At 38.5% G+C, this 27,045-nt stretch overlaps 2 protein-coding genes across 8 annotated transcripts in view; both read right to left on the bottom strand.

Moving 5' to 3' along the window:
• The window catches only part of tecta (tectorin alpha), a 37,827-nt gene extending 19,933 nt beyond the window's left edge, over window positions 1-17,894 (bottom strand). For 3 of the 4 annotated variants that reach the window (XR_009271290.1, XM_058775419.1, XM_058775421.1), the window contains exons 1-2: window positions 17,882-17,894; window positions 17,590-17,706 (exon numbers count right to left, since the gene is read on the bottom strand). The gene's annotated coding sequence lies outside the window, so the exon portion shown is untranslated. Of the gene's footprint in view, window positions 1-260; window positions 2,541-17,589; window positions 17,707-17,881 lie in introns of those variants that run through there. The other variant, XM_058775420.1, reaches the window with a different exon arrangement.
• tbcelb (tubulin folding cofactor E-like b) lies at window positions 3,341-27,012 on the bottom strand. 4 transcript variants are annotated; one of them, XM_058775425.1, is made up of 9 exons: window positions 26,864-27,012; window positions 24,300-24,422; window positions 23,347-23,516; window positions 22,887-23,026; window positions 21,551-21,732; window positions 18,754-19,010; window positions 17,882-18,008; window positions 17,590-17,706; window positions 3,341-6,870 (listed from the first exon to the last, which is right to left on the bottom strand). In XM_058775425.1, the coding sequence occupies exons 3-9, from the start codon at window positions 23,483-23,485 to the stop codon at window positions 6,546-6,548; spliced, it is 1,287 nt and encodes a 428-aa protein (XP_058631408.1). In that variant the 5' UTR covers window positions 23,486-23,516; window positions 24,300-24,422; window positions 26,864-27,012; the 3' UTR covers window positions 3,341-6,545. The 4 variants fall into 4 exon arrangements, with proteins under 4 accessions (XP_058631408.1, XP_058631407.1, XP_058631409.1 ...); XM_058775424.1 differs by having other exon boundaries at window positions 24,300-24,671; window positions 26,864-26,996; XM_058775426.1 differs by having other exon boundaries at window positions 24,300-24,418; window positions 26,864-26,989.
• Window positions 27,013-27,045: the final 33 nt, after the last annotated feature.

The following is a 27,045-nucleotide window of genomic DNA, read 5'->3' on the forward strand; positions in this document are numbered from 1 at the left end:
CAATGATAGATGTTATCAAAATTACTTAGTTACCAATTGGAAGTTAAAGCCTATCATTTACATTTTCACGCACAAAGTGCGTTTCCAAAACAAAGAGAGGGAAGGGAGGTGTAAAAGAGGTTGAGAGCAACTGAACCTCACTTGTGAGAAAGTGACAAGGAGTGAAAGACAGTGAATTTTGTCATAAGAAAACAAAACTAAACAAGAACAAAACACAAGAGCTCCGGTTCAGAGACCACAGCTAAGAATTCAGCACTCACCTGCCTTCATAGGACGGAAGTTCAGCACGTCACCTGTGCATCAGCCTCTAAGTCACATCCAAGTGGGTACCATCAACGCAGTCTCAAGAGCGGAGGGGCTCTGCTCTTGGATGCAGAAAAGGGAGGGGGAGACTGCCCAGAAAAACCCTCCTAAATCCTCCACTCACACAGAGCGCTGTGCTGGTCCAATTCCACCGGACAACCGCCAAGGACAAGAATGGCAAACACGGCCCAATCAGTGCCTCAGGGTACGCTTGATTTCAAAGAGCAAATGTCTGGAGAAAGTGATCCCAGAATGAGAGGACAGAGGAGGAATGAGTGTGTGGGTTCCCTGTATGGCTCTACTGGAGGGAGACGCATCAGAGGCAGGCGCTACCTTTTGCACCAGGGATAGTGTTAAAGTTAATCTGAGATCAGTTTTGGGGAAGGGGGAGGATAGGAGAGGAAAAGAGAGAGAGGTGGGGATGGAGAGAGGGGTTGAGACTTTCGAAAGAGGGAAAAACGAAGAACAAGAGCGGAATGGTAAAGAGAGAGTGGATACGAGAAGGGGGGTAGAGCTGTGGACCAGTGAAGGGTGGCGTTTGGTAAGTAACTAAAGGGAAATATTGAAACTAGAGCTGTAAGCACAAAGAGGATTTCTGAAGAAAATGTCAGGCCTTTGGACTGAACCCCAATTACTTAGATAGCAGCCCTCTCCATAGCTAGTGCACAGTCCACTGCATCTCTTCAGGGACTCCACGCCCCACCCTAGGGGCATTTATTTACAAAAGGAAACACAGCAGAAAAACATTGCTTTATTTGACTGAAAAAAGGGAGAAGAGCTTAGGTTACCACATTAACATGAATCAACTTGGACACTCTTAAGTATGTGCGTGTGTGAGTAAATCAGTGCTCCCCCTCCTGTCTTACTGGGCTCCCTGCACCAATTAAGGATAGCCTCATTTGCAACAACTCACTCAACCCTGAGTTGCTCTCCAAATGGGGCTCATTTCCATAGATGCGGTGGCGAGATAACTACAAAAAGGGGAGAAATCATTGGTGCATCCACGGTGATAGGGTCTGGGAAGGAGATGGGAGCGAGATCTGAGTCAGACTCAGCATTGTTTCTAGGAGGACAGTGGACGTAACTAGATACTGGAGGAGGGCAGGATGTGTGAAAGCCGACTGGACGGACGCAGACCCCAGATTCCCTGTGACCAATGTGGGGGTCCCAGTGGAGGGTTCCTTTACACCTTGTTGCTTTGTTGTGTAAATGCAGCCCATACTCTTAACTAAACTAGTGCACAACAAGAACAGAGAATTTGACAAAGAGCGCAATGTGGTCCCAGGCTGACTGTTGGACAGTTGAATCATCTTGTGCTGGAATGACCAGACACAGAAAAAAGAAAGAGTGAGTAAGGACAAGGAGGAGACAGCAATCCGTATCTTCTCACCATTATCTCCCTCTGCCATTGTAATGAGCTTACTAATAGGGTTTATCATGCAATGTCTCGACTTTTTATTTGTCCCTCACTCTTTTTCATGTTGACCATGTTGACAGAAATGTTGTGGTTGTGGAATAGGTCAACCAAGCTGAGATAATCCTGCATCTTTACAACCAGTTTCAGTCCCACCAAGAACAAGAGATGGCTATGAGCTTGGCGATAAGCAGTACCTCCACTGTCTGGGTATTGGAGTCAAGTGTCTGATAAAATGTAATCGCAAACTGTCAGCCCCATCAACAACCTGCCAACCAAACCTGGCAGATCCAAATCAGGCTGACCGAATTACCATAATGTCATCGGGTACAACAAGGACCTTTGGAGTCATCGAACCATTTCCGTGGGAAAGGACTCAAGCATAGTTGGACGCACTAACACTGTAGTTGCTGCTGGTAGGTCCACCAGGCCTGACCCTGGAAGCTGGAAAAGGCCCTGGACTATACCCTGGCTGGGTCATCCAATATCTTAATTTTCATCCAAACCCCCTTGATGCATCCAATGCCAAACAGTTGCCTTGCCCGCATTTTCTTTCCTTTCCTCAACAATGTCAAGCCCCCTTAAGGTAACTCAAACCTTCTCAGAAAACATCTCCCCCTCCTGGTCACACAATGAGCCTCCTTCAGCTTTCCTTGCTCTGTGATGCACAGGGTAGATCGGGCTACCAGCTGCCCAGCCAGTTCTTTTTGCTCTAGCTACAGAGTGAGGTGATAAAAAACTTTCCTAAAACCCCCACCTATCCAAAACACACCAAATCCCTTAGCAGCTCCCAGTGTGACCTTGTCTTTGTAGCCCACCCCTGCTTTCATGCCCTGGTAACCCCTTGTCCCTCTTCCCTCAGATTGGCACAACTCTCTGTGTTGCCGATCCACCAGTGAACTCTGTCTACTGCCGCACTCTGGGAGGTTATGCTGCCCAGTAGTAAGGCCGCTAAGGAGATGGAAGTTTTAAACCTTGGTTGGACAAAGCTGTGCGTGAGTCTGCGAGTGTGACAGCGATGCCAGGTTTGGCACGTGTAGCTTTCACCAGTAGGCGTGACAGGGATAGGCCAGCACTTCTGAATGTGGTGAAACCAATTAGGCATGATGCTTTTTATCAGCCAAACTGTTGCGGTGATCTGGCTGGATAGACTCCAGTTGGATGCTAGCATTTGCCTAGGCTCTTGGTGAGGTCTCTGCAGTGGCTAGTCCCTAGTGTGAGCTGGGTAAAATACACAACTACAACTACGGCAACAAAAGAGGAATAGTTAGAAGAAAGCACAGAAAAAAAAACAGAAAAGGCAATAGGCAAAGGTAACCCTGGTGAAGTAAACAAGTTGCAAGGTTAGCTTTATCAGAAAGACCATGCAGGTTGTTATACTGTACCACTCAACTTTTGCAAGTTCATGAGCTGGGCCAAAATGACTGGACTTTGGATTAAAACAAAATGAGGAGCTAACATGGGGGACCTCTGCTGTTAACATCATTAACATTAACATAGAGTCAAACATGGTTCGTGTCAGATGAACCATGCAATGTTATGTCCACTAACAATAAAACAATGTCATTAAAAAGAGAAACTTCCATTACCTTGGCAGCTTGGGGGACACCAAGAAAAGAAGAATTTCATGCAAAGCCTTGGCTGCTATTTATTTGTAACATTTTTCAGTATGGCATTCAACAGAATTTCACATAATGGTAAATACCATTACTCGTAACACATATCACACACTTTTACAACGATATTCCATGTCAGTGTTCATATAATCATTAACACTGAATTAGTATCCATGGCACGAGCCAATAGCCATCTTTACACTCTGAAAAACACCATTATACAGACCCAGCAATAAGTAAAGATGTCAGCACCTGCTCTGTTAACAACATTTTGGCATTAGAGGCCAGATGTCCTTTGGGAGTAGAACAGAGAGGATCAAGTGTCATCACCACAACCAGAACACAATAAGAACAAAATATGAGCAATGAGAAACTTGTAGAGACACAGGCACTGCTGAAAGATGGGATAAAGGGGATGCTGGAAGCGAACACACTACAGTTTGTAGATGAGAATAAAAGCAAACATGCAGTTCTAGTGAGACATTGGCATAGTGCAGGATTATTATCCAAATGGGGCATTATGGGGTTTTGCGATTATCAGTGAAGAGTAAAATTACACAGGGAGTGAGTAAATAAATGTGGCAACAATATGGTGTAATCATAGGATTTGGACAAAAATATGACACTCAAGCTCAATTTCCAGTAACAGGACACAACTGAAACAGCGATGTAACTTTTAAGCATAACAGAGTCAGATTAGAGTGCAAACAGAAGCTGGACTTCTCTGTGATAAGACAATAACAGATCATCAGTGTGACATATGCGGTTACACTGAAACAAAGCTGTCTAAATATCTGACAACAATATCCTTGCAGACTCTTCTCCCCATCAATAGCACTAATATATATAACCTCTTTAGCTAATCTGAACCCCTAATGGATTCTGAGCTCCCTGTTAACACCTTCCGGGATAGTGTTGCATAGGGACAGCTTGGTAACTAGAGAGGGAGTCTATACTATATCAGTCACTCCAACATTTGAGCCATTCTGCAGGGAAATGGTATGGGAATGAATAGGACAAGCCCTGGTAATCCAATTCATTAAACGTATAGACTGGTATGTGCTGACTGTGGTTAAAAAAATAAGTCCACAAAGACTGAATGTTAAAATTAGTATGTATCTGTGCAACACATTTATATTTCCCTTTTAGTTTTATATTGAAAAAGGGCATGGTATAAGTTCAACAAACTGTTCTCTTTGGGAAGGGAACAGGTACTTTTGCAAGCTATAAAATAGACAAAATGAGATTATTTGTGTATGGCTTCCCTTAACGTTTCATGCTTAACAAATGACAACAAAAATATCTTCAACTTCCTTTAAACCTGTAATATGTCTAGATTTAAAAGAAAAAAATCAAAATAAAAGTCAAAGTCAAAATTCAGTCACACTTTATATTAGGTGGCCTTAACTACTATGTACTTACATCAAATAATAAGTACAATATACTTATTGTGTTCACACTGTATTGTAAAACACTTTTGCTGCTATTGAGGTGGGATACGGGTAAGGTTAGGGACAGGTTTGGTGGTATGGGTAGGTTTAAGGTTTAAGGGATGTGTCAACAGTGTAATTATAAATGTAATTACAGAAATTAATTACAGATGTAATTACATATAGGTATATTTAAAAATATAAGTACAATGTAAAAACATGTATGTACACAATAAGTGCATTGTACCAAATGATTAATTTAAATGTAAGTACATAGTAGTTAAGGCCACCTAATACAAAGTGGGACCCAAAATTCATATTCAAAATATATCAGTGTTCCACATTTCCATTTTTTCCCCCCAAAAAGCATATCTACTCAATAAAAATTAAATGAACTTTTGAAATTGAAAAATTAAATGAAATTTTCGTTATTGGTCCCCTTGGGTTTTCCTGCTCTGTAACATAGGCATGATAATAATCAAATGCAGATTTATAATCCAACAGCACATGATCTGTCTTAAACATCAGTGAGAGTATGGCACCTACATAATTCAAAGACTCTTTCCACCAGTGAGAGAGGTGACTAGGGGATTGCAGTCGGTCTGAGGTCATAATAGGGGGAGCTGTGTTTGTGAATGTAAAGTGTGTAAACTTTAGAGGGCTTCAGGGTTGTAGGCGACTCTGTTGTAATTCAAGCAGAAAAGAAGTGGCTGGTGTTACAGCTGGAGTATAGGCTTCACTTTCTATATGCCCCCACCCCCCGCCAGACCATCTCACGGCCTTAACGCTGTGTTAAGGGCACAGGCAGCCAAAAGACCTAAGGCGCCTGTCTCTCCTTCTCTAAGCATTCAAGCACTCTAAGCATATTTTTACCTAGTATTCAGTCATTTTGATATCTTTTAATCCTAGCCAAGATGTCAGAAGATGTTACTCTGATTCACAATGGTAAATTGAAAATAATGATTTATGAACGTTACGATTTTACAGGAAATGTCACTTTCACATAATTTGTCTTTGCATGGCTACATGACGTCCGGCCAAAACTAGCGAGCAACATAATAAATACAATGAATCATTCAAAAATTAAACCATATAAGGAATCATCTTCCACAACAAGGGAAGACAGTTGCCTGCTCAAAAGACATTGAAAAGACATGGATATCTGTCTTTTTAGATTCCTTCTTTCTTTTAGGAGGGGGCAAGTTTTGATATTGATAATGACATTTGCTCTTATAAAATGATTGCACACGGTGATATGCCTCAAACCATTATATTTATCCATGCTGAAGAGCTGAGCTGAAGCTTAACTCACATAATTACCAAAATAATGTTCCTCCGCGAGTAACTTGCAGTTTTACACCTCAGCTACTAGAGGGCCAAATATTCCATACTGCACCTTTACTAAATGGTAAAATACTCTTTAGAGCAGTAGAGGCATGTATGTGGTTGTGGGTAATTCCTGAGAAGCAGTCTCACACACACAAAACAAGAAAAGTCCACACATTTTTTTTGTTTTGTATACATATATCCGTAGAGTAGTGGAAGTTAAAAAGGTCTTTTTAATCCTGATCCAATGTCTCTTTTTAGGGACCATTTTTAAATAAGATTGAAGATGCTGGAAAACCAGACAGTTTTTCTTTGTCCTAAACATAAGGCATTCTCAATTGTGCTCTGTTCACAAAATTCACATTGCCTTAACTGGAAGATGGTATTCTAATAACTCTGGAAACCAGTCATTTTTTCCAAACAGTGCTCAGTTGTTGCTCTCTTTTCAGTAAAGTGTCACTGTGTCTTGGGCACCACCAAGATTTCATCTCCATCTCTTATACTGTAGGAATGAAGTGCTCGTGCTCCATATTTCATCTCCTGAGGCTCTAGTGCATAGCCAAGCTGCCGGTCGATATAGTACACACGTATCTTGTTTGGAGGTAGCTGGACCACGGCCCGCAACTGCTTCTTTAGGTCTGCCACTGTCTGATCCAATCTGAGCTCTAGGGGCTCTGTCTGGTCCCCAAAACGCACCTCTACCTGGACATGGCAGAGAGGGCGCAAATCCACCTCTGCAAGTGGGGCTAGGCGGCCATAGCGTGCTACCAAAGTGTGGTACCTGAAAAGAGTGGACAGCAGTGAGAAAAAGAGAACCATCTGAATTTAGCCCATGTATATGCTTTTTTCGCTACTACACCCAGTGACCCATTTATGTTAAAAGAAACTGTTGGAGTGGATTTTAGTTAAGACAGAAAGACTGTCAAGAAACCAAGAATAGAGAGAATATACAAAAGCTCTGTTCTAAAGTGAACTGCCTTCCAAGAAAGTATTTACAATCAGCAAAATTATACAGACACAAAGGCTATTATTCCAGACAGTAGGCAGCAACATTTTGCTGTAATTAATAACTGTAACTAATACCGATTTTAAAAATTACATTGAATTTAAAAAAAAATTTAATAGAGTGCTCCATGGATGGTGTAATTTTGTAGGCCAACCGAAAGTTAGCATCAATTCTGGGTCATACTTTTACATCTGGCAATCTTTGTGCAGAGTTGCGGCTTATGTGAATTGTTCACTTCCAGAATAAAAATTTCCTGACAATTTACTCATGCTCTTGTTATCCAAGATGGTCATGTCTTTCTTTCTTCAGTCGAAAAGAAATTAAGGTTTTTGACTAAAACATTCCAGGATTTTTCTCCATGGATTTTTCCAGGATGTTTCAGTGCAGCTTCAAAGGGCTCTACATGATCCCAGCCAAGGAATATGGGTTTTATCTAGTTAAACGATCGGTCATTTTCTAAAAAAATTTAATAAAATGTGTATACTTTTTAACCACAAATGCTCATCTTACACTAGCTCTGCGATGCGTGTCTGCGACTTCACGCACTACATAATCACATTGGAAAAGTCACGTGTGGTTAGTTCTTCGTCTGTGTACTTCGGTTCAAATGGTAGGGTAGGGCGAAAAATTCCATCTCCATCATTTTCTCCTCCAACTTCAAAATCGTCCGACATCATTGTTTTACCTTTTTTTTGTAAAGGGCACTTGACTTTTTTTTTTCAAGTTCGCTTAAACACTGTGTTGGTACTTGCGCCTATGTCACGTGTGTCTGACTATGTAATGCATGAGGTCTAGCTAGTGCAAGATGAGCATTTGTGGTTAAAAAGTATATACATTTGTATTTTTTTTTAGAAAATGACAGGTCATTTCGCTAGATAAGATGGGATCACGTAGAATCCTTTGAAGCTGCACTGAAACTGCAATTTAGACCTTCAACCTGTCGGCTCCCATTGAAGTCCACCATATGGAGAAAAATCCTGGAATGTTTTCCTCAAAACCTTAATTTCTTTTCAACTGAATAAGGGGGTGAGTAAATTATCAGGAATTATTTTATTCTGGAAGTGAACTTTAAGATGTGTTTTTGGTGAAGTGGTCAGCCATGTGGTCAGGAATTTATTGTGCCATCTGCCAGAAATGAGTTTTTGCAGGGTGGGACGTCTGAATATGTCCGTTTTCATCAAAAGTGTCAATTACCCTCAACTGTTTAAAAAAGACAGCTCCCCTGAACAAAAATAATGTCAGTGCACCATGGAAGTGACCAGAGATCTGTGTGTGTGTTTGTGAGAAGATGTGGTTGTGTATTTTGTGTTTGTGAAGCACAGTGAGTTTTTAAACCGTGAGAAAGTTCTCACCACCACCCCGTTTACCCTCCCTTCTTTCCCGTCTTGCTGAAGGATTGTGGGAAAGATAAGAGGAGATCGGCAGGAACAATTAAATAAAATCTCCACAAAAAAGTCTTTTAGCTTTAGAGGGCTACAGTAACCGACACAGCCAATCAAAGTAATTTCCCCAGCCTGTCCAGAAAAGTCTCCCCACAAAGCACAGCCTGAGCCTGGGTAGGTGCCTGTGGCTCCCTGCCTTCGCCATGGGAATACTGCCCCCTCTATACAAAGTGCCACTCTGTCTGAGAGAAAGAACAGTCTCACTCAAGGGTCTCATTTAGTGTGGCTAAGCTCCTTAAATGAAGGCGAATGGGTGTTCGCTGTGATAACATAGCTGCCTTGGATTCCTTGAACAGTGCTTAGATCAGTCTCAGAGATGGGACCGGACAGTCACCACCTTGCAGTGCACCAGGTTCATAGTAGAGTCATACAGTGAGTCTACTGTAGATACTGCCATTGTTGATGCCCTCAAAAACAATATGATCTGTTTTCAGGTAGATAACGTGCGCACAATCACAATTAGCTCAAAATTTTGATATCTACAACTTGACATGAGAAATATCCCCTTCAGACCCAAGAGAATTCACTTGTGATTTACCTGTTAGCAATTTGGCTTTTTATCCAAAGGAACTTTAGTACACATATTACAGTGGCAGTCACCCTGGGTGAACTTGGAGTGGGGAACCTGTCTATTTGAAAGGTGCAGCAGAGATACAGAACCTTCGCCTTTGTTCACACTCCACACAACTGCCATTTGCGCTTTCCCATTTTTAGGACTGACGGTCATTTCGCATCAGTTGAAATCAAATCTGTTTTTAAGACAGTGTAGGCAATAACTAGTATATCTACATGGGTTGCTATAGTAATGATGTAGGTGGTTACAAGAGACCAAGAGCATTGTTTTCTTTTCCAACAACTGAGAGTCACACAAGACAAAATACCAGTCAAAAAAGTGATATTTCTGTATATTATGCATATATTAGTGTCTAAAATATTCACTATATATTTTATGGGTGGGACCCAATGCTACTGAGGACATTACCAGGCCTAGGACAATGTTGTCGGTTGTCCCTCCTGACAACAGCCCTAATCCTATGGAAAGAGAGAATTAAAGTGTATTCAGACATAGCTGTAGACACTACCTTTAATTCTTTATGACGCTAGGCGTCCTGAGTGACAATAAAAAGTACTTGGAATTTGAACTGATTGCTCAGACTCAAATACAGTCTGATTTCATTCATCTTTCAGTCCTGTTAAAAAAAAAAAAAGTTAACTAATAAATAAATAAATACATTTGCTGCCTGTTTTAAGAAAATGTTATTAACCCAGGTTCTGCACCTCAAGTTATCAAGTCCAGTCAATAGGGTCTGGCTGCAGATATTCACTTGCACTTTCAGACACCTGCACTTCTGCTAGTGACGTTACTTGCAGTCTTTTTTATTTTTATTTTATTCTATTTATTTATTTTTTAATTGAATCACTCACAATATACAACAGTAGCCAGGTGTTGAAGATGAGAAGAAAGAAACTAAATTACAGTGTCACTTGCACTTTTCGCTACCTGTGACACAAATTGTGCGTGATGCCAATGGAGACAAGACGCTGTGGTGGTTAAACGATTAAAACTAATTAGTACCTTATGCCATGGTCTGTCTGAATACTCGATTCTGATTGGCTGGCAGGTGTTGATTCAATTCGTTTTAACTGCACAGGTAGTTCCAGGTCAGTTTAATCATGTTCTATATTAATGCGCTTCCTATAAACATTGGTAACCATAGTAACATACAGTTAAATAGTAATACAGAATATAAAATATAAAATAACCGTCATTTTTATCGTTCCGGTCAAATATTGCCGCGCAAATATTATTAACATCTTTAATATGTGAATGCTGGCGTCGGGTGGTTCTTCGCCTCCACGACTTGCATTCAAATCGTTTAATGCACAGCCAGCCGTTGATTATCACTTACTTAACCACCACAGCGACCTGGAACTACCTGTGCGATGATATCTCAGATCATACTCAGCATATCCAATAGCTCAGAACAACTTGATGATGTAACTGAAACTGTGGACTCTCTCTTCTCTAGCACTTTAGATACAGTTGCTCCTTTACGCTTAAGGAAGATTAAGGAAAAGAGTCCAACACCGTGATATAATGAGCACACTCGCGCCCTAAAGAGAGCAGCCCGGAAAATGGAGTGCAGCTGGAGGAAAACAAAACTAGAGGTATTTCGTATAGCCTGGCGGGAAAGTACCCTATCCTACAGAAAAGCATTAAAAACTGCTAGATCTGATTACTTTTCGTCTCTTCTAGAAGAAAACAAACATAACCCCCGGTATTTATTCAATACATTGACTAAATTAACGAAAAATAAAGCATCAACAGGTGTTGGTATTTCCCAACAGCACAGCAGTAATGACTTTATGAACTACTTTACTTCCTAGATCAATACTATCAGAGATAAAATTGTAACCATGCAGCTGTCAGCTATAGTATCGCATCAGTGCACTATAGATCCCCTGAGGAACAATTTCACTCATTCTCTACTGTAGGAGAGGAAGAATTGTATAAACTTGTTAAATAATCTAAATCAGCAACATGTATGTTAGACCCTATTCCATCTAAACTACTAAAAGAGCTGCTTCCAGAAGTCATAGATCCTCTTTTGGCTATTATTAATTCCTCATTGTCATTAGGATATGTCCCCAAAACCTTCAAATTGGCTGTTATTAAGCCTCTCATTAAAAAACCACAACTTGACCCCAAAGATCTAGTTAATTACAGACTGATCTCAAATCTCCTTTTCTGTCAAAGATACTAGAAAAGGTAGTATCCTCACAATTATATTCCTTCTTAGAGAAAAATGGTATCTGTGAGGAATTCCAGTCAGGATTTAGACCGTATCATAGTACTGAGACTGCTCTCATTAGAGTTACAAATGACCTGCTTCTATCATCTGATCGTGGTTGTATCTCTTTATTAGTTCTACTGGATCTTAGCACTGTGTTCGACACAATCGACCATAACATTCTTTTGAATAGACTAGAAAACTTTGTTGGCATTAGTGGAAGTGCCTTAGCATGGTTCAAATCATACTTATCTGACCGCCATCAGTTCGTAGCAGTGAATGAAGAGGTATCATATCAATCACAAGTGCAGTATGGAGTACCTCAAGGCTCAGTACTAAGGCCGTTACTTTTCACGCTTTACATGTTACCCTTGGGAGATATTATCAGGAGACATGGTGTTAGCTTTCACTGTTATGCTGATGATACTCAGCTCTATATTTCTTCGTGGTCCCAGTGAAACACACCAAATTGAGAAACTAATGGAATGCATAGTCGATATAAAAAACTGGATGACGAGTAATTTCTTACTGCTAAATTCTGAAAAAACAGAGGTGTTAATTATCGAACCTAAAACCCCCACATGTAATAACCTTGAACACTATCTAACACTTGACGGCTGCTCTGTCAATTCTTTTTCACCAGTTAGGAACCTAGGTGTGCTGTTTGATAGCAATCTTTCATTTGAAAGCCATGTTTCTAGCATCTGTAAAACTGCGTTTTTACATCTCAAAAACATATCTAAATTGCGACCTATGCTCTCAACGTCAAATGCAGAAATACTAATTCATGCGTTTATGACCTCAAGGCTAGACTATTGTAATGCTTTATTGGGTGGTTGTTCAGCACACTTGGTCAACAAACTACAGTTGGTCCAAAATGCAGCAGCTAGAGTCCTTACTAGGAATTATGACCATATTAGCCCGGTTCTGTCAACACTGCACTGGCTCCCTATCAAACATCGGATAGATTTTAAAATCTTGTTAATTACTTAAAATCCCTGATTAGCTTAGCTCCTCAGTACTTGAGCGAGCTGTTATCACATTATAGTCCTCCACGTCCGCTGCGTTCTCAAAATTCTGGCCATTTGATAATACCTAGAATATCAAAATCGACTGCGGGCGGCAGATCCTTTTCCTATTTAGTGTCCAAACTCTGGAACAATCTACCGAACACTGTTCGGGAGGCAGACACACTCTGTCAGTTTAAATCTAGATTAAAGACACATCTCTTTATCCTGGCATACACATAACACACTAATACGCTTCTATTATTCAAATCTGTTAAAGGATTGTTAGGCTGCATTAATTAGATCACCGGAACTGGGAACACTCCCCATAAAAACACAATGTACTCGTTACATCGTAAGAAAAATGGCATCTACGCTAATATTTGTCTGTTTCTTTCTTATTCTGTTTCTCAGTCCGTATCCGATCAGATGGTGGATCAGCACCAAGAGATGATGTCTGTCACAGAGGGAGTTTTGGTTCCTTGCCGCTGTCGCCTCTGGCTTGCTCAGTTGGGGACACTTAATTTCTAGCAATTATCGTCGATTTGGTTGCACAGATACTATTTAAACTAAACTGAGCTAGACAATGACAACTCAATAATGAAATTCCTTTAACTGAAAATTGAGAAAATTGAGTGTTTAATCTTACCATTATACATTACTGACACTCTATCCTCCAATTTGATACTGTTAAGTGCTTTGAAACAATCTGTATTGTTAAAAGCGCTATATAAATAAAGATGACTTGACTTGACACCTGCCAGCCAATCAGAATCGAGTATTCATACAGACCATGGCATAAGGTACTAATTAGTTTTAATTGTTTAACCACCACAGCGTCTTGTCTCCATTGGCAACACGCACAATTTGTGTCGACTGCAAGTGAAGTCGCAGGTAGCAAAAAGTGCAAGTGACATTGTAATTTAGTTTCTTTCTTCTCGTCTTCACCACCTGGCTACTGTTGTAAAATGCTGAGTGATTCAATTAAAAAAATGTAATCAAATAAATAGAATAAAATAAAATAAAATAAATCAAATAAAAAAGACTGCAAGTGACGTCACTAGAAATGCAGCCTTCTGTTTGAGAAGCACCCTGAGAGTGCAAGTGCAAGTCTACAGCCCTTCTCAGTCCAGTCAACCTCAGTGTAGTCTCCACTCACCACTATACCATTAAATTAATTAAAACTGCAGCAAATGCATTAAATGTTTAATGGGAACTTGTCTACATGTTGTCTATGAATCCTTTTATCTTGACATCTTTAGCATCGACATCCACCATGATGGATGCTAAAGAGCCTGGTTACGCAATCCACTTATCTTCTTAAATTTCTCATTGTCCGTAAAGAGTGACGCACTTAGATTTTCCCTATACATTGGCCTTCTTACATCCTTGTAGGCCCCATGTTGTCTTTCACTGTCAAAATGTCAACATGGTCCCAGGCTATGGTTACTCAAAGACAGTAAGACCAATAGCCTCTTTCATTTTCTTCACACTCTCCTTCTGTCATCCCTGTCTTTGCATCCCTCCCCTCTGCCATCATTTCGGTGTTTCCCATTCCTCCAAGGGAGGATCAACATGCCCATGGTCACGGCTCAGGTTTTAGTTACTCAAAGGCTGTTAAATATATAGAGCTCCTTCATCTATTTAGCGGCCTCCCTCTTTCCTACATAGACTATAACACGTGTACCACACAGCCTTGGTACAATTAAACTAAAGTTGAAGTATTTAACACTTATTGTTAATAGGACAGTACAAAAGCTATTTTAGTGCACATAAAGTAGTTTTGGAAGGATATTCATAGGTATACGCTAAACAACATATATAGGCCTGATCTAGGAAATCGTTGTGAGCAACCAAGCAGTGAAAGTTTTGAATTACACAAGCCAACACTCAGATCTCTACATCTTTTCAGCTTTATAAAGATAACAGTCTCATGCCTACTTATACCTCAAGTTTATGTCTAAGCAACCGTAAATGCGACTAAGGTTACTGTGAAATCACTTTGAAAGTCTCTCAAATGGTTCTAACCATGCTACCATAGTTTGAGTCTCATATATTAGGCTGAATGGGTCTCTACACCAGTTACGTCTCATGCACTCAAAGAGGGCCCGGTCCAACGGTGTTTGAGGTCAGGGAGGCATAATTTCTTTCTGCCCATCTCTTTCTCTGTTTCTCAGATCTTTGTCGTCTTTCAGAGTTTTATCACAGAGTCAGTAACAGCCTAAGCTCTGATCCGCACCCAAAGGGTGGGGGAAAGAGCAGGCTGGGTTCAAAGAGGGGGCAACCTTAACCCATATCTAGAGTTTACCATCTACTTCTGCACCTTTCACCCTCCAGTGCCAACTCTCATCTCAACCTCATCCCTCTGGGAAAATGGCTTTCCCTCCAGAGAAACAGACAGAAAGGGACAGAGAGAAGGAAACAGAGGATGGGGATGGAGTGAGGAGGTCAGAAATGAGGGTCAGTGTTCCCTGGTTTTAGTTTACCTAGGTGTTGAAAAGAAAGTCTCTGAAGAAGTGGTCCCGGTGGGCACAGGAAGAAATAAATGAAAAATCGAGTTGTTAAGGAACGGTTCGCCCAGTCTTGAAAACTTTCTCATGTCTTTTGAAACACGTTCGATTTTCTTTCTTTTTTTTCAAACAATGACAGTGAATGGTGACCACAGCTGTCAATCAAAATTTTATTCAGATTTCCAATTAATAACTGCATACATTTCAGTGTGTTCTTCACTATTGCACAGCTTCAGAATACTTGGAATATAGTGAACTATTTGTATGAACAACTTTTATAAGTGGTCCCCATCTACTTTCATTGTTCATTTAATGTTCTGCTTCTCCATGATGTTCCACAGGAAAAACATCATTTATATCATCATTTAAAACATTGTTTATAAAAACAAGAAGCTGATTAAATGATGACAGAATTAATTTTATGTCATTACTATGTGCCCGGCACAAGACTTAAAAAATGACACACACACACAAAAAAGATGCCGTAGCCATGAATTAAGAATTTGTTCCTGCAACCTATTAATTTGTGGCCATGTTGTGCTAATTTGTTCCCATCTTTTAATTGAGTTCAATCATTTCCATAATTTAACTAAATCAGGAAACAAATTATTGCTGTGCGATGAATTCTTATTTTGTGGTTTTTATGTATTTATGCTATGGTATTTAGCTTTTAGTTTTTCCTACACGTCATGTGTGGTGCTCATTATTTTATTTGTATAAAATTTCAAGTGGAATGAATGTCACTGTTATCATGGGCACATCTGTTTAAGAGACGGTTATTTTAAAAGGTTGTTAAAAACCTCTCTTTAGTATTTGGTACTTTAGACTGATGATAAAAGGCCAGTATTTCTCAGAAAGGCCCATTTCCACCTCATCTCTAGTTTCCGACCTTCTATAGCTGGAGCAGGAACTGTGTCATAACTGTTTAGACAACTTAATCAATTCACTAGGTCTGAGAGCCATTCCAGAACAAAGGCAACAGCATCTCCATCGCTTAACGGAAAAAACAGGAAAGACTGAGTCAGGGACGTCATTCCATCCCCTTTTGAAAAAATCCTCCAGCTAACTCAATCCCCCCCAAAGCAAATGAAAAGGGGCAGGAGAGAAGAACAGGGAGAGAGAGAGGGGGATATAAGGAGGGGAAGAACGAATAAAGCTGCCACCTTGTGTATCGATTTTCTGATTGGAGTATTCCAGTACAAAGGCGTCTTTGAGGAGGGAGAGAGTGGACACATTGTCTCCCAAAGGTTAGAATCCCCTGCTGGAAGCTGGGGTTTGCCGCAGTCACTGAAAAAGTCCTCCGCACATTCTCCCAGGTTAAGTGGAATGGGGTGTGCTAAGAACGTGGATGATCCGTTTTCTGTGTCTTTGACCTGCAAAGACCCTCCAAAATATCCACCAAAATATCCCCCGAAAGTCCCCCAAAAAACAGAAGCAATGAGGGAAGGGGGAAAGCCAGAAAACATGAGGGATGGGAGAGGTAAACGTCACCTGGATAACTGGAGACGCCAAACTAAAGAAAAGGAAGTGAAAGGAAAATAGGTTGGAATGTGTGGATGGCCACCATGAAACTTAAAACATGGCCAGAGAGAGAGAGAGGCTTTTTGTGCTAAACCGGAAAGAGGTGGCTGGGCTCTCAAAATGAAAAGATTTTATTACATAGCTGTAAAATTTAGTTTCAACTAAAGTTAACAATGTTCTATAGAGAATTATACTGACAAGCAATACTGACAAATAAAAAACTGCAAGGAATAAAATAACCTTTAATGTCTGTGGAACAACTGTATGATAATGTAACCTAAATTACAGCATAACACTTGTTCAGTAAATTATTCAGAATTTAATAGATCATATTTTATTGTATATGAACAAGAAACTAGTGTTCATTATGTATATATATATATATATATATATATATATATATATATATATATATATATATATATATATATATATATATATATATATATGTGTGTGTAGTCATTATGAAATTCAAATTCATCTGTTTTCTGAATGCCTATTATGGATCTTATTTTGAACTAATTTTGGCATGTTGTTACGTCTTTTATACCTCATAATTTTTAATCCATATTCTAACTTGATATTCCATTGAAACAACAGAATTGTGTCAGCTGACATTTGCTGGACTCTAATAATTTTGTCAGATTAAATCCCACCCCTTTGTTACAATCATGTGCAAGCTTGCATTCAGATCTGCCTCCATCCAATCAACAGCCAATGCATAGAACCAAGCTCCTCTCCTTTTTGATGATGATACGTTTCCCTCAATGTATTTCACAACACAAAAGAAAGGTTTGTCACTAGTTCTGATTTATTGTGACTTTTGAACCTTTGTAAAATGGTCCATTTGAAGGTCCCTCTATATGTTTCTATATAGACCTATTTTATGGTTATCAAAAAGATAACCAAAAAAAAAAAATTATATATATTAACTTTCTTAAAGGATGTTTATATACTGTAAATAATTAAAAGACAGCCTTTTAGTAACTTTGGGAAAAAGGATAACATTGGTTATGGGTAACAGATACGACCTGAGTCTGCAGTTATGAGGGAATAAAAAGAAGCATATTTCTTAGATTTATATGATAGGTTGATTAAATAAGATATTTTAATACATAGACACCAGACATGTACTGTACATAGTTCTCTAAAGAAACAAAAAAAGAGACTGAGAGAGTTGTATATATGGAGTGTGGTGGTGTGAGGGGTGCAGGTGGGTCACCTTTGGGGTAGCTCATCCTCAGGGCAGTCCAGGTGGTAACGGATGAAAAAGCGTTCTGCATCCTCTCTTTCTCCATCAGTGACAACACTGCCGTTCAATACAGTCACGTGAGGCAACCTTACACAACACAGAAGAAGGAGTGTGTGTGAGGGAGAGAAACAAGAAAGAGACATGGAATGCATGAATGTGGACAATTCCATATTGGTGGCCACATTGATTTGTGCAATCATTTCCAACAATACTTAAAAATTGCAAATTCCAAAAGTGGCAACTTTTGTGTACGGTCACTTACTGTGCTACCATAAGACAACGTCTCTCCTGATCAGTGTAGGGCTGCAGTAAAGGAATACCCATCAGTCTGACTTCTTGAAGCTTTGGGAAGAAATTCAATTTCTCAATGTCCTCCCAGCGACTTAAACCTAAATAACACAACACTTACATTTCTGTTAATAATCCATGAAAGTGGATAAAAATAAAATACAAAAATACAAATTTGGTCAGTTTTTAATAACTCACCTATGTTGTTCCAAACACATTAGACTTTGGTTCATCTTCAAAACACAAATGAATACATATTAATGAAACTTCTGTCCCTCTATGCAACACTCCATGCAACCAAAACTTTGACAGTTGAAGCATCATAGTTTTAGTGGAATGCACTTTAAATGGAGGGACAGAAATCTCTCAGGTTTCATTAAAAATATAATTTGTGTTTCCAATATGAACAATTATCTTATGGTTTGGAACAATATGAGGGTGAGTAATTCATTTTTCGATGAACTAACCCTTTGATACTACATGATTTAGATTTAGATTTAGAATAGGTACTTAAAAATATTTACAACCCAAAACCACAGAAATCAGATGACCAACTGAATAACAGAAGACGAATATCAGAAAGCTACAGTGGAAGTGAAGATTTTTAATGAATAACGGCTTCCATTTTGGTATTTTCCTCATATAAATCTATTGTATTACTTAAGAAGACTTGGAGTACAGTGCATGAACCATGTGGACCACTAAAGTTTTGACTTGTGATGTTCTCAATTTTGTTTAAATTATAAATGAACCTAGATAGTAAAGGTTAATGCTGCAACTACCTAGAAGTGTGTATGTCTGTGATGATATTCTTTCTACAGAAATGATGTTCATGCAATCCAGCACCTGAGTTGTGTAGGTTGATGCTGCGCAGGTTGGGAAAGAGTCTCTGTAGGAAGTCCTCAGGCTCGTGGATAGACGAGAGGGAGTTGTTTGCCAGGATAAGAGACACCAGGCCTGGATACATGAGGCCCAGCTTGCGCACCTCCGCCCAATCCTGCAGGTGGTTATCTGTGATATGCAGCAGGCTCAGGGACGGGCACAGCGTTGATGACACGCTCACCCTCTCATACTCGTTCAGACACAAAAACAATTCCTCCAGCCTACATACATACAACCACAAGAAAAAGAAGAAAAGTTTTAGAGCATGACAAAATTACCCATTTTCACAACTAGTGGGATGCCACAGCACAGTGCTAAAACATTATGTCCATTTTAATAGAAAATGCATTAAAATAGATTGAAAATACATAAAAACAGTTAGTTTGGCATAATATTTGATTTGTTAATATGATTTAATTTCTTAATAAAATATTTTAACAAAACTGCTTCACTGTTTGGTGTAATTTAAAAGTAATTCTGTTTAAAATCACTAAAGTCAGTCAAGGCAAAACATTGTCTCAATTTATATTTTCCTATAACTTTTGCAATGCCGAGTAGTGCTGTTAAACGAAAATCCAAAATAAAAGTTTTTGTTTACGTAATATATGTGTGTAGTGTGTATATTTATTATTTATATATATAAATACACACACGCATGTACATATTTAAGAAAAATGTTAATATATTGAATATATTTATATACAATATAAATTACATGAATATAAATATATACATATAAATACATGAAAATATTATCAAAATATACTGTATGTGTGTGTATTTAAGTATACATACAACCCGAATTCCGGGAATGTTGGGACGTTTTTAAAATTTTAATAAAATGAAAACTAAATGAAAATTTTTATTCACAACAGAACATTAAGAACATAACAAATGTTTAAACGGAGATATTTTACACTTTTATCCACTAAATGAGCTCATTTAAAATTTGATGCTTGCTACAGGTCTCAAAAAAGTTGGTACGGGGGCAACAAAGGGCTGAAAAAGCAAGAAATTTTGAAAAGATTCAGCTGGGAGAACATCTAGCAACTAATTGGACTCTAAATTATAAAAGTTAATTGACATCAGGTCTGTAACCTGATTAGCTATAAAAGGGATGTCTTCGAGAGGCAGAGTCTCTCAGAAGTAAAGATGGGCAGAGGCTCTCCAATCTGTGAAAGAGTGCGTAAAAAGATTGTGGAATACTTTAAAAACAACGTTCCTTAACGTCAGATTGCAAAGGCTTTGCAAACCTCATCATCTCCAGTGCATAACATTATCAAAAGATTCAGAGAAACTGGAGAAATCTCTGCGTAAGGGACAGGGCCGAAGACCTTTGTTGGATGCCCGTGGTCTTCGGGCCCTCAGACAACACTGCATCACTCATCGGCATGATTCTGTCATTGACTACTATTACTAAATGGGCCCAGGAATACTTCCAGAAACCACTGTCGGTACAACAGTCCGCCGTGTCATCTGCAGATGCCAACTAAAGCTCTATCATGCAAAAAGGAAGCCGTATGTGAACATGGTCCAGAAGCGCCGTCGTGTCCTGTGGGCCAAGGCTCATTTAAAATGGACTGTTTCAAAGTGGAAAAGTGTTCTATGGTTAGACGAGTCCAAATTTGACATTCTTGTTGGAAATCATGGACGTCGTGTCCTCCGGGAAAAAGAGGGAGACCTTCCAGCGTGTTATCAGCGTTCAGTTCAAAAGCCAGCATCTCTGATGGTATGGGGGTGCAGAAGTGCATACGGTATGGGCAGCTTGCATGTTTTGGAAGGCACTATGAATGCTGAAAGATATATAATGTTTTTAGAGCAACATATGCTCCCCTCCAGACGACGTCTATTTCAGTAAGACAATGCAAAACCACATACTGCAGCTATTACAACAGCATGGCTTCGTAGTAGAAGAGTCCAGGTGCTGAATTGGCCTGCCTGCAGTCCAGATCTTTCACCTATAGAGGACATTTGGCGCGTCATTAAACGAAAAATATGTCAAAGATGACCATGAACTCTTCAGCAGCTGGAAACCTATATCAGGCAAGAACGGGACCAAATTCCAACATCAAAACTCCAGAAACTCATAACCTCGGTGCCCAGACGTCTTCAAACTGTTTTGAAAAGAAGAGGAGATGCTACACCAGGGCTGTCCAAACTCAGTCCTGGAGGGCCGGTGTCCTGCAGAGTTTAGCTCCAACTTGCCTCAACACACCTGCATGGAAGCTTCTAGTATGCCTAGTAAGAGCTTGATTAGTTGCTTCAGGTGTGTTTAATTAGGGTTGGAGCTAAACTCTGCAGGACACCAGCCCTCCAGGACCGAGTTTGGACAGCCCTGTGCTACACCATTGGTAAACATGCCCCCGTCCCAACTATTTTGAGACCTGTAGCAGGCATCAAATTTGAAATGAGCTCATTTTGTGCAATTTTTTTTTAAATTTCTCAGTTTAAACATTTGTTATGTCATCTATGTTCTATTGTGAATAAAATGTTGGCTCATGTGATTTGAAATTCTTTTAATTATTCAAATTTAAAAAATGTCCCAACATTTCCGGAATTCGGTTTGTAATAAATATACACAATACACACACACATATTTTGTAAACAAAAACTTTTTTGGATGTGATTAATCGTGATTAATTGTTTGACAGCACTAATGAGAAACTGCACACCTAAATCATAAATAATGTATAAAAACACATTCATAAAACACATTAGATGGTTCAGACCGAGGCTACTTCAATGTTAAACACACACTTACTCTGGGATCTCTCGTGTAAGTGCATGCACCATGTCCCAGGTGACATGTGTGTTATTGAGCACGAGGCGGCGGAGGCCTGAGAACGCTTCAGCAGATCCAGGTTCTAGACTCGACCCTCTCAGTGGATTCATACTCAGATTGAGAAAGTCTAGGTTAGGGATGTTGCACAGGATCTTACTTATCTACAGAGAGGAGAGAAAAGGAGAGAAAAGAATGAATAACTGACCGAACCCAAACAGTTTGTCTTCTCAAGCCTGTGTCAGGTAGCAGACCTCGATTTCTCTGTATTGTTGAATGTTACAGTCTAACATAAGCATAAAAATAACACTTTAGTAAAGGCAATTTTTTAAATAAAGTAAAGGTATATTTATAAAATAGTTACATGAACAAAAATACGTCAAATTAGCCAAATATTGCTGGGAAAAAAGCTCGCCCAGATAGACGTCACTTTCAAATTAAAAAGCATTCTGTTTGTCAACAGCAAATTTGTGTGAAAAGAGATGAGCCAGATGCAAAATCTGTCTCTTATTCAAAATTCCTTATCACGTGGATTTCTATGGAAATTATTTTGTCTTGTGAAATTTTGTCAAAAAATGGTACCCAAAAATGAAAATTTGCTAAAAATTTACTTACCTTCAGGCCATCCGATGTATATGAGTTTGTTTCTTTATCAGAACAGATTTTAAAAAATTTATTGATGGACATTAATTGATTTACTGAAGTCATGTGTCATGTTCAAATTTGTTTAGATGAAGAAATGAACTCATCTACATCTTGGATGGCCTGAGGGGGAGTACATTTTCATTTTGGGTGAACTATTCCTTTAAGACTTATTTTTAACAACATCAGAGTAGTGAAATCTGATAAAACTAAATACGGCTCTATATATTATATCACATTGAATAATATATATAATATATAATATATATATATATATATATATATATATATAATATATATATATAATATATAATATTATATAGATATAATATATCATATTGCTCTTTTGTTGATTTGACTAAAATGACTAAATGTAAATGTATATATTGACCATGATTTAATGCAGTACTTTTTTTTTTACAGCATTTATTAACCTTGGGTAATGTTAATTTCTGCACATACTAGCATGTTTTATTTTTTTAAGTTGCATAAATTAACATTAAAAGTGTTTTTCATTGTTAGTTTACAATACCTAATGCATTAATCACTGATAATAAACTGAATTTTATTGAATTGTAGAGTAAGTGTTACCTTACTGACATTCTTTGTGCTATATACATAAATGTAAATACAGTACAGTAAGGCAAAACCTGTGACTCAAACACATTTTTCTCACCTCTCCCCAGTCTTTTAACTGGTTGTGAGAGAGGTCTAGCTCAACCACGTGAGCACAGAAAGTAGCCACCTCCTCCTCATCTCCGGCCTCCGTGATTCCACAACCATCCAGAACCAGAATGCTGGGCAGATTCAGACGATCTTATACACACAGAGGGAGACATAAACTGCCTTTAAATAACCAATTAATGTAAATAATAGATGAAAATTAATTAGAATTTGAAGAAGTTACAACCAGATTTTTTTCAACTTTATTTATTTGCAGCATTTAACTTAATATCTTCAGAAAATTCTTAGATTTTGGCCCTAGAATATATTACTTTAATGATAACACTGTGCTCTTCAACAGGCACAGTAAAACAATGTTAAATGGCAATAACCTCAGGATCCAGATTGTATCCAACACACCCTCTTTAACTAACAGGCTCAGCATTTCACCTACGGCCAAAAATAAAACTGACCTTTGACAGGTGAACCCTGGGGACTCGACCGGATCACCACTCCAACTCCTGGCCCACGGCAGTATGGGAAGTTTTCCGGGCTGTACTTCTCACTGATCACCTGCACTAAAGTGCGTCCTTCTGTCTCCTCTGACTCCATCTCACTTCTCCTCCCACTCTCACACCTTCAGCTGAGCAAACACAGAGGAGTAGCATGTGTTTAGGTGAATGTAGCATAATTTCCAGTGAAACAAACAGGTTTATCAGTTATGTCGACCAAGTGGACAGGCATGTGCTTGAAAGAAACAATTTGCGAAGAGGCTTGTCTGGAATTTTTAACCAGGGCAAAGATTAGTACAAGTTTCAAACAGCTGATATTTAGGTCAATAACATTTAACAGTATCCATGATAAAAAAAATCAAAGGACAAATCATCTAAAAAAAACATGCAGAGTTACAGAAATGTGCTATTCATATTCATGTTGGTTTTATATAGTTTAAAGAAACTTTATTACTATTCACATAAACAGTTTAAATTCAGTGACTCTAAAAATGTCAAATAAAAAGTAAGAAAGAACATATTCCTTACACCTTGAATACATATGGTGTACAAACCTTAATTATCAAATTGGTTTTTAACATATTTGTTTTAGGCTGAAAGACATTCTTGTTAACACTATGATTTTAATTTTGTGGACAAAAGTGTTTTTAATACTACTAAGCAATGAAAGCACACTCTTAATATAATTTTTCCAAGAAATAATAGTAAAAGACTTGCATTTTAATGTTTTTTTTTTTTAATAAACTGATAAGACAAAGGAGACAAGGAGTGTCACGTCACTGACCCTTTTGTCACATGCACCAGTGTTCAAATAATCAAAACACTAATACGCCACGCTAAAAAGAAACTTATTTCTATATTAAAAAAACAATGTTACAATGTTAAAGCCAAAAGAGTGAAATCTGTTGACTCACTTTTGATCTGGAGGTCAAATAGGAGCACATTGATGGTGGGCCTCCTGCCAAACAGCATCCAGGAACGGATCTCTTAACCTGCGGCTTCGTGGGTCAGGGCCGGGGGTGTCCCACAGCCCCTGACTCAAAAATAGCAAGCGTGGAAGAATAGACAGAAATGGACAAATGAGATGATGCACATGTGTCAAATGGTAAGCTTGTGGTCACAGAACAATCATTCTTCTATCCCTTTATGATGCCTAGACAAATTAGGTAACACTAGCACTGGTATGGAAAGGTCTGTCCTTGAAATTGGATCCAATGACGCTTTGTCCGACTCCCATATGCTGCTGTTTTACACATGTGGTATGAGCCTCTTCTAGACAGATGAATCTGTAAGTGTAAAGAGATCTTTATTGCTAAAAGATTGGCCTGCTGATTTATTCTGTCTGTGGGTTTCTTTCCATGAGCAGAAGAGTGATCTAAATCTAATCCAGTACAGACAGATACCTGTCACAATCTTCTATGAAGTCCACTCAAAGTACATCTCACAAACTACACTTCAAAGCAAGATTCATCTTGCTCCAAAACCTTGTCTGTCCAGACCAGACAAAGTTTTTTTTTCTTATCAGAGGGAGAGAGAGAGAGAGAGAGAGAGAGAGAGAAAACAAACACCCATGGGTGAATGGGACTGCATTCCTATTAGAGGCCAAACATTTTTGTTTATGTAACTAATATATGAGTGATATAGAGAACCAATTTGTAATTTTTTAACAGTTCTTTATGATAAGGTCCCATTAGATATTAAACAAAATGCATTAAATAACATTAATAACGTTGATTAATATTAGGTCCATTTATTAATATTACCAGACACAACTTTTGATTTGAATAATGTATAAGTAAATGTTAAACAATTGACATAAATAAGATTAATAAATGGTTTAGAAGTATTTTTCATTGTTAGTTCATGGTAGCTAATGTAGTTGGAACGTTACAAAAAAGTTGGACACCTGCTAAAATCCACAAAAAATTTAATGTCGGCATGAAATGGAAATTGCAATGGCTTTACTTTTCTATTGTGATGAATATCTGACTGAAACCGCTTCTCGAATAAGAAAAAATGTAGGTCCTTGAACTTGATTTTGTCTTTCAGGAATTGATTGGATCGTTATTGTTTGCTAATTGCTGTGAAAGGTTTCTTCGCAACTGTCAAAATTATGTTTCAAAAACATTTTAAAAAGGAATCAAATAAATTCTGACAAACAAATAGGTGTTGGGCTCTGAAAAATGAAAGGAGGGTTGGCTCTTTTAACTGTAAGGCAGGACTACAACTGTTTCTCATTTGAGAATGAATATTTGTTGCATTAAAGTCCGTGTAAACCTGAAATTGCGACATACTTTACTTCACCACTGTTACATTGTTTCCAAGTAAAACAGTATATTACAAACCGCTTGTTCTAAAAATAGACAGTGGAGCTTGATTTCAACACACCCCCTTGAATACCTTAAACAAATTTCTCGGTTTTGACCAGAAAATAGAAATATAATAGAGTTATATATAGACATAGGTTTTTTTTTTTTTTGACTAAAGATTTTTCTATTTTTCACTGTGGACTAACTTGATAGTTTACAATTAAACTTGATTAAGATTAATTGTTCACTACAAGACTATAATGAATACTAGCAAATAAGGCAAATTTTGTATTTAAAATAAGAAAATAAATTACTTTTCCATCATCGTTAGACCTAATATTGAAGTACCAATCAGACCGACAGAAAAAACCCTAACGAAACCGATTATTACATCTCTCAAAACAACATATGTTTCATATAAAAATGTTTCAAGATAAAATTGTCGATTTGCTGTCCTGCCACGAAAGCAGTTAGTTAACGTGACTCGACTTGTCCTAAAATAAGCCTCGGGTCAGGACTCAGGAGTCAGCCGTTCATTTAATGCACTCAACAGCTGCGCACTGCACCTTGACAAGTTGTTGAATTTCAAATGCACGGCTGCCATGACAACGCGTTTGTTTGGGATTAGCGCTGGTTCGACTAGATACTGCAGCTCAACTTTTCCAGTAATTACACGCTCAACGCTATTGTTTTATACTTTAACGAGTTTTAGTGTTTTTAAACAATAACGGATAATACAGTACATGTCCGTTTAAACTCGCTGTGTGACTTCACGATCAGCTAAATATAGAGTCAAACAGGCGCAATGTACTCTAAAGTAGGCATACACAAAGGTGACGAGTGACGACGGCAGCCAATAAGCGCGTGGATTTTATTTATTTATTTATCTATCACCAAAACAACATTAGGCTGTACCGAAACGTAGTTCAAGGGTTTTAAATAAAATAAAACATGTTTATAAATGCGACCTGCAGACAAAAATGCAAATATCACACGATGACAAAAGGAGAGAATATTTAAGATGCTGGATGTTTGGAAAAAATAAAAGTATACAATGTAGTCGAATGCCTTCATTTGTAGCGCATCGGCCGTCTCTTCATCTACAGACTCAATAAATAAAAGGCGAAATATACGTGTGGCGTTTTACTTGAGTAGTTTGATACGCTTACCAATGACAAGGTTCAGCAAATCGCTCTGCTTGTTTTTGTTGTTGATCCGTTGACAGTATTTTGAACACCAAGCTCTACCGTAGTTACTTCCTATTGGCGAAGCAAAGCAGGGTTGTTTTGCTGCCTGCTGCTCCAGTACAGAGGGTGGCAGCATCACATCACAGACGCTTATCACATCTTGT

The sequence above is a fragment of the Onychostoma macrolepis genome, chromosome 05 (assembly GCF_012432095.1).
Source record: "Onychostoma macrolepis isolate SWU-2019 chromosome 05, ASM1243209v1, whole genome shotgun sequence".
NCBI lineage: Eukaryota > Metazoa > Chordata > Actinopteri > Cypriniformes > Cyprinidae > Onychostoma > Onychostoma macrolepis.